This window comes from Pezoporus wallicus, unplaced genomic scaffold (genome assembly GCF_028554395.1).
Source record: "Pezoporus wallicus isolate ANWC-B61680 ecotype Strahan unplaced genomic scaffold, APGP_CSIRO_Pwel_v1 contig_1, whole genome shotgun sequence".
Lineage (NCBI taxonomy): Eukaryota > Metazoa > Chordata > Aves > Psittaciformes > Psittacidae > Pezoporus > Pezoporus wallicus.
Genome location: NW_026639226.1, coordinates 434,096 through 442,393, shown reverse-complemented (window position 1 = coordinate 442,393; position 8,298 = coordinate 434,096). Strand labels below are relative to the sequence as shown.

The window sequence follows — 8,298 nt, the reverse complement described above, 5'->3', positions numbered from 1 at the left end:
ATTGAGGTAGAGCATCCTTAGATGGAGCATCCTTAGATAGAGCATCATTGAGGTGGAGCATCACTGATGTGGAGCATCATTGAGGTGGAGCATCCTTAGGTGGAGCATCATTGAAATGGAGCATCCTTAGACAGAGCATCCTTAGGTGGAGCATCATTGAGGTGGAGCATCCTTAGACAGAGCATCCTTAGGTGGAGCATCATTGAGGTAGAGCATCCTTAGGTGGAGAATCGCTGATGTGGAGCATCCTCAGGTAGAGCATCCTTAGGTGGAGCATCCTTAGATAGAGCATCATTGAGGTGGAGCATCACTGATGTGGAGCATCATTGAGGTGGAGCATCCTTAGATAGAGCATCCTTAGGTGGAGCATCATTGAGGTGGAGCATCCTCAGGTAGAGCATCATTGAAGTGGAGCATCCTTAGATAGAGCATCATTGAGGTGGAGCATCACTGATGTGGAGCATCATTGAGGTGGAGCATCCTTAGATAGAGCATCCTTAGGTGGAGCATCATTGAGGTGGAGCATCCTCAGGTAGAGCATCATTGAAGTGGAGCATCCTTAGATAGAGCATCATTGAGGTGGAGCATCACTGATGTGGAGCATCATTGAGGTGGAGCATCCTTAGATAGAGCATCCTTAGGTGGAGCATCACTGATGTGGAGCATCCTCAGGTGGAGCATCCTTAGGTAGAGCATCCTTAGGTGGAGCATCCTCAGGTAGAGCATCATTGAAGTGGAGCATCCTTAGATAGAGCATCATTGAGGTGGAGCATCACTGATGTGGAGCATCCTTAGGTGGAGCATCTTTAGGTGGAGCATCCTGAGGTGGAGCATCCTTAGATAGAGCATCATTGAGGTGGAGCATCCTTAGGTAGAGCATCATTGAGGCGGAGCATCATTGAGGTAGAGCATCCTTAGAGCATCATTGAGGTGGAGCATCATTGAGGTAGAGCATCCTTAGAGCATCATTGAGGTGGAGCATCACCATATCCTGGGCTGCATCCCCAGCGCACCTCTAGGTGTCATGGGGACGATGCACTCTGTTCCTCCTGATCTGCACTGCTCAGAGCCCCACAGCGAAGAGGGAAACTGAGGCTCGGGATGAGCCGGGACAGGGAAACTGAGGCTCGGGATAATGGGACAGTGCGGGGTGATGGGGACCCCAGAGCTGAGGCTGCTGGAGGGGGGGATGAGCTGCTGGCCGGAGCCACCCGTGCCTGGGAATGGAGATGTGGGGAGGGATGCGGGGTGCTGAGATGATGATGGGGGCACAGGGTGGGATGTGAGGACCCCTGAGGGATGGGAGAGCTAAACAGGGATGGAGGACACCCAGAAGGGATGGAAAGTCCACCTTGGAGACCCCAATGCCACCCGGGATGGGAACGGGGGCTCTCCTGCACCCCAGCCGCAATCCCCCCCCCCCCACTCTGCCCACCCAGATGTCCCCATCCCGCTGTTCCCAGCCCTTGGGCCGGGGCTGGAGCTGGGAATGGGGAAGTGGAACACGTCGTGAGCATGGTCCTGGGGTCGGGGTTGGGGGGGGGGGGGGGGGGGCAGCGCCAGCAGATGCCGAGCCCCACACAATGGGTTGAGGCAGCAGCACAATGCTCCCACCATCGCTCCGGGGTCATTCCCATTCCCAGATCCCGGAGCCAACGATGGCGATGGAAGGGGGGGGGGGGGAGCCATTCACTCTGTGTGTGTGTGTGTGTCCCCATCCCTGGGGCACCCACCGGCCCCTTTGTGCGGGTGCTGGGACCTGTTGGAACCATCTGCCAGGGAAGGGATGGGGCCGGGGCCGGACGTGGCAACAGGCAGATTTATTGGCCGCAATCTGTTCCTGCTTCCTCGCAGCCCTGGAGCCGGGAATGGAGCCATGAATCCATGAATGAATTCATCGGGATTCCCGCTAATCCCGGGCTGCCGCCGTTGCCAGCGCTCGGGATGATGGTGAAGGGTCCTGCGGGCTGGCGCCTGCATCCCTGCATCCCTTGGGTGGGTCCCATGCTGTGATGCTGAGATCCGGGATCAGACACCGGGCAGGGATGGAGGGGAATTGGGACGGGGGAGAAGGACTTTTGGGGTGTCAGAAGTGTGTCCCCCCCCCAGCCTGTGTCCCAGCACCGGTGTCATTGCAGCAGAGCCTGGACAAGGGGGGTGGTGAAGCCCCTGGCACTGTGGGATGGGGGGGACATGGGCCCCATGGAGGGGCCGTCTTGGTGCTGGGTGAGCTGGGAGCCTAGCAGGGTGCTCAGCCGGGGGTCCCCATCTGAAGCTGCTCATCACAGGGTGCTCTTCCAAGGGTGCTGGTGGAGGGATGCCCAACCAGGAGCTCCCATTTAGGGGTCCCCATCAAGGGATGCTCAACTGGGGGGGTACCCACCCAGGGGTGTTCATTTAGGGGTCCCCATCCAGGGTGCCCATCTAGGGGTGTCCATCTACAGATGCCCATCTTAAGGTGCTCATCCCAGGATGCTCCTCCAAGGGTTCTGGTCCAGGCATTCCCATTCAGGGGTGCCCATCCAGGGGTGCCCATTTAGGTGTCCTCATTCAAGTGCTCATTAAGGATGCCCATAGTAAGGTGCTCATCCAGGGGTGCTGATACAACGGTGCTGGTCCAGGGATGCCCATTTAGGGGCGCTTCTCCAGGGGTGCCCACCCAGGGGTTCCCATCAAGGGGTGCCCACTCAGAGGTGCTCACCTATAGATGCCCATCCTAAGGTGCTCATCCCAGGGTGCTGGTCCAGAGGTGCCCATTCAGGGGTTCCCATTTAGGGGTCCCCATCAAGGGGTGCCCATCCAGAGGTGCTCATTATGGATGCCCATCCTAAGGTGTTCATCCCAGGGTGCCTATTCAGGGGTTCCCATTTAGGGGTCCCCATCAAGGGGGGCCCATCCAGAGGTGCTCACCTATGGATGCCCATCCTAAGGTGCTCATCCCAGGGAGCTGGTCCAGGGTGCCCATCAAGGATGCCCGTTTAGGGGTCCCCATCAAGGGGTGCCCACTCAGAGGTGCTCATCTATGGATGCCCATTCTAAGGTGCTCATCCCAGGGTGCTGGTCCAGAGGTGCCCACCCAGGGGTTCCCATTTAGGGTCCCCATCAAGGGGTTCCCATTTAGGGGTCCCCATGAAGGGGTGCCCATCCAAAGGTACTCATTATGGATGTCCATCCTAAGGTGCTCATCTCAGGGTGCTGGTCCAGGGGTGCCTATTCGAGGGTTCCCATTTAGGGGTCCCCATCAAGGGGTGCCCATCCTAAGGTGCTCATCCCAGGGTGCTGGTCCAGGGTGCCCATCAAGGATGCCCGTTTAGGGGTCCCCATCAAGGGGTGCCCACTCAGAGGTGCTCATCTATGGATGCCCATTCTAAGGTGCTCATCCCAGGGTGCTGGTCCAGAGGTGCCCACCCAGGGGTTCCCATTTAGGGTCCCCATCAAGGGGTTCCCATTTAGGGGTCCCCATGAAGGGGTGCCCATCCAAAGGTACTCATTATGGATGTCCATCCTAAGGTGCTCATCTCAGGGTGCTGGTCCAGGGGTGCCTATTCGAGGGTTCCCATTTAGGGGTCCCCATCAAGGGGTGCCCATCCTAAGGTGCTCATCCCAGGGTGCTGGTCCAGGGTGCCCATCAAGGATGCCCGTTTAGGGGTCCCCATCAAGGGGTGCCCATCCAAAGGTGCTCATTATGGATGCCCATCCTAAGGTACTCATTCCAGGGAGCTGGTCCAGGGGTGCCCACCCAGGGGTTCCCATTTAGGGGTCCCCATCAAGGGGTGCCCACTCAGAGGTGCTCACCCATGGATGCCCATCCTAAGGTGCTCATCCCAGGGAGCTGGTCCAGGGTGCCCATCAAGGATGCCCGTTTAGGGGTCCCCATCAAGGGGTGCCCACTCAGAGGTGCTCACCCATGGGTGCCCATCCTAAGCTGCTCATCCCAGGGCACCCCGGCCCCTACATCACCCACCCGAGGATGCTCATCCAGGGACCCCCACCCGGGGTCTCCCCAGGGTTCACCCCCGGAGACCCCCACCCCGGCCGCTGCCGTCGGGGTCCCGGTGGGGCTGCGGGAGGAGCCGGGCCCGGGGCCACCTCCCCCCGTAGGAGGAGTCACTCGGGACCCGCGCCCGGGCAGGAGCCGCCGGCAGCGCCGGGCTCAAAACCGCCCGAGAGCGGAGGCGCTGCCGGTACCGCTCCGGTGCCGCTCCCGGTACCGCTCCGGTACCGCTCCGGGGCTGCAGGCGCGATGCGCCCGGGCAAGTGACGGCGGGGACTCGCTCCGGTGCCCAGGTAAGGGCGGACACGAAGGTGCGGGCACACGAAGGGATGCGCAGACCCCTCCGACGGGGCTCCGCGGCCGCTCGGTGCCTCCCGGTAGCCGGGGATGGAGCGGGAGGCTCTGCCCCGATAGCAGCGGGACCCGGACCTGGGGGGGGGGGGGGGGGGGGGGGGGGGGGGGGGCTGAGACCTCCGAGGAGGGGGATACCCGGAGCGCTGGTGGAGGGTGGGATGGAGCCGGACCCTCCCGGGGTCCCGAGGATGCGGCTTCATCCCGATGGGATGCGGGGACCAGGAGGACCCGAGTTGGGGGAGCATCGGGGCTGGGCATTGGTGCCATCCGTGTCACGTCGGGGCTGGAGGTGCTGAAGGTGAAGGAGGTGATGAAGGGGATGGAGGGGATGAAGGTGAAGGGATGGAGGTGATGAAGGGGATGGAGGTGATGAAGAACCTGCCCCAACCCCCGACTTTTGTTCCTCTTACCCCTATAGGGCAGCCCCTCAAGCACAGCCCCATTCCCAGTGAAGCATCCTCTGGGATGCAGCCAGCACTCAGTCAGAGCCCACCGGGTCCCCTATAGCTGAGCCACATCCTGCGGTATTCCCAAGCAGGATACAGTGCGGAGGACTCAAATCCTCATTTCCATGGTCTCCGACCGTCCTCTTTTGGGGAATCAAGAAGGAAACCACGGGAGGGTTGAAACCAAATTCCTGGTCCTACAGGAAAGGTGAAGGAATTGAACCCACTTGTTTTGGGATGGGAGCCTGGGACACAAAGGGAAAGCTCCTGGCGCCGGATGGGCTGAGCATTCCCTACCTGAAAAGGAAGTTTTTGGCCACAATGGGCTTTTTTTCCCCTGCCTTGAGCTTCTTCTGGTTCTTTTGGGTGATGTGGGATGCAGGGAAGAGGAACTGGATCTTTATGGTCCCTTCCATCCCAAACCATTCCATGCTTCCATGAAAGATCCAAAATAACGGGGCTGGAAAAGCTTCCCCTTCCTGCTTCCAAAGCTTCCTACTTGGGAAACTCCCAGAGGGACTCCATCAGGCAATTCCCTCTTTGTGCACTTTTCCCACTTTTTTAACACATCAATATTCTGGAGAAAAGGAACAAAAATCCCTGAAAACTCCATTTGGATTTCCAGAAAGAAAACCTTCCGAAGCAACATGGGAATACCGCGCTGTGAAACGATGGGAATGGGGAGGACACTGGGCTGAACCCAGTGATTTTACTTCTGGGGTGGATTCTGGCGCATGGGATGCCCCCAGATGGATGGGATGGGATGGGAGCTGCAGGCAGGGATGCCTGGGGATGGATCCTTGAGGATGGAATGAACGTGCTCCTCAGGCTGCCTCGGAGCGCATCCGCAGCCGTTCCAGGGCTGCTCTCACCATGCAAAGCCCTGGGGATCCCAGAAGGAATTTGGACCAGCTCCGTTCATCCCAAAGCTGGTTCCTCAGCACCTTCACCCACCAGCATCCCCCAGACCCCCATTGCTCCATCAGCTGGGGCTCCCTGGTCCTCCGGGATCCACTGGCTGTGAGCAGCAATTAATGCCCTAATCCAGCCTCAAGCCGCATCCCACGTATTAGAAGTGGGATTTTCCACATGGAATGGACGGGGGCCACGGAGCCAGGGCTCGGGCAGCACTTTCCACAAAGCTGCTTACATGTTAAGCCTTATTAAACGAGCCAGGCACGATGACAGGATCTGGGCGCTCAGCACCATGGATCCAAAGCTGGTTTGTGCGGTGGGACCGCTCCTTACGGCGGAGCAAAGGGAACGTTCAACCACAGGAGCATCTCCAGAGGCTTCCCGTCGCCCTGTTGCGACCCGGAATGGGATGATCGGGGTTGAAGCCATGAAGAGAGGGATTCTTCAGTGGGAATAACCCCAAAACTGAGAGGTTGGAAGCTCTGAGCCCTGCAAAAGAGCTGCTGGGCCCCAGGGGTGGGTTCCCAAAGCATTCACCAGGGGTTACTGTAGATGGATAAAGAGGTAGGTGATGGATGACTAGGTTCTATAGGTACCGTAGGTGGACAGAAAGGAGTTGATGTCTCTGGGAGATGATTCTGATACTGTAGATGGATAAAGAGGTAGATGATGGATAAAGAGGCGGATGATGGATGAATAGGTGCTGTGGGTACCATCGGTGGACAGAAAGGAGTTGATGTATCTGGGAGATGATTCTGATACTGTAGATGGATAAAGAGGTAGATGATGGATAAAGAGGCGGATGATGGATGAATAGGTGCTGTGGGTACCATCGGTGGACAGAAAGGAGTTGATGCCTCTGGGGGATGATTCTGAGCTCAGCCCCTAATGCCCCCATCACCTTGGGTGACTCTTCCACTGCAATTCCTTACCATCTCCTTGTCCCTCTGTTGCAGAGATCAGAGATGACCAAGACTTATGCCAAGCCCAAAGAGATGGCAGAGCTCGTGAGCACCCAGCCCTGGATGGACGAAGCGTTGGGCTCCAAGGACGAGCTGAAGGCAGAGAACAGCAGGCAAGGTCCTTTTGCATTGATGTCTGCCTTGAACGAAGAGCACCACAGCATCGAGGAGGAAGAGGAGGAAGAGGACGATGGGGAAAAGCCCAAGAGGAGAGGACCAAAGAAGAAGAAGATGACCAAGGCGAGGTTGGAGCGGTTCAGAGCCCGGCGGGTGAAGGCCAATGCCCGGGAGCGCACGCGGATGCACGGCCTCAATGATGCTCTTGACAACCTGAGGAGGGTGATGCCCTGTTATTCCAAGACCCAGAAGCTGTCCAAGATCGAGACCCTGAGGCTGGCAAGGAATTACATCTGGGCTCTCTCCGAGGTGCTCGAGACGGGGCAGACCCCCGAAGGGAAGAGCTTTGTGGAGATGCTCTGCAAGGGCTTGTCCCAGCCCACCAGTAACCTGGTGGCCGGGTGCCTGCAGCTGGGACCGCAGACCCTGTTCCTGGAGAAGCACGAGGAGAAGGCCCCGCTGTGTGAATCGGCCGTAGCCAGCCATTCCTTCAGCTACCAGTCCCCGGGGCTCCCAAGCCCACCCTATGGGACCATGGAAACCCATCTGCTGCATTTAAAGCCCCCCACCTTCAAGAGCTTGGTGGATGCTTCCTTTGGAAACCATCCCTCTGACTGCACCACTCCTCCCTATGAGGGTCCCCTCACGCCGCCCCTGAGCATCAGTGGGAACTTCTCCTTGAAGCAAGATGGGTCTCCAGACCTGGATAAATCCTACACCTTCATGGCCCACTACCCCTCGGTCAGCCTGGCTGGAGCACATGGACATGCCTCCCACTTCCAAAGCACGATGCCCCGCTACGAGCTCCCCATAGACATGGGCTACGAGTCCTACCCACACCACGTAGCTGCTCCCCAGCTCAATGCCATCTTCAATGAGTAGCAAAGCAGAGGTAGACCCAAATCCTTGCTGCAGAGAGAAGCTCGGCGGCGTCGCGGGGCTGGTTCTAGAATGGACACAACTGGGAGGTCACCACTATGGGGTGAGAGACTTCAGAGCATCTCTGCAGGACGTGGCTGGGGAAGGCTCGGGGGTCCTCCTGTCCTATCGCGATAGGTGCCACCGTGATGATCTCCTTCTCCCCCCCCCAGAGATGCTCCTGAAGGTGGCTTCACCCTGCAGGACTTGATGCACTGCAGCACTTGGGATCATCCATTGCCAAGATGTTACAACTCCTTTTCCTCCCTCCTTGGGGCTGTGGGTCTCACATAGGTGAAGACAAGCCCATTCTGCCCCTTGGGATGACCACTTCCCATTCCACGCTCTCTGATGGGGCCATGGCTTTCCCAGTTCAGGGAAGGATCTGGACCACTTGCAGAAGACCAACACGGTTGCTTCTCCTTGAAGCTTTACGTGCGCTGCCACTGCACCATCCATGGCCAGCGTGGTCCAGCTTCTCCATGACGGTCCCTTCACCATGCTGAGCCCCAGACCTCGCTTGTGACCTACAACCAGCATGAGATGCTCAGCACATGGATCTTGAAACCTCTTTAGGGGACTCCTGATTGTT

At 58.3% G+C, this 8,298-nt stretch overlaps 1 protein-coding gene across 1 annotated transcript; it reads left to right on the top strand.

The window, feature by feature from the left end:
- Positions 1–4,228: 4,228 nt before the first annotated feature.
- NEUROD4 (neuronal differentiation 4) lies at positions 4,229–7,965 on the top strand. The gene is made up of 2 exons (XM_057413949.1): positions 4,229–4,287; positions 6,666–7,965. The coding sequence occupies exon 2, from the start codon at positions 6,675–6,677 to the stop codon at positions 7,668–7,670; it is 996 nt and encodes a 331-aa protein (XP_057269932.1). The 5' UTR covers positions 4,229–4,287; positions 6,666–6,674; the 3' UTR covers positions 7,671–7,965.
- The last annotated feature ends 333 nt before the right edge of the window (positions 7,966–8,298 follow it).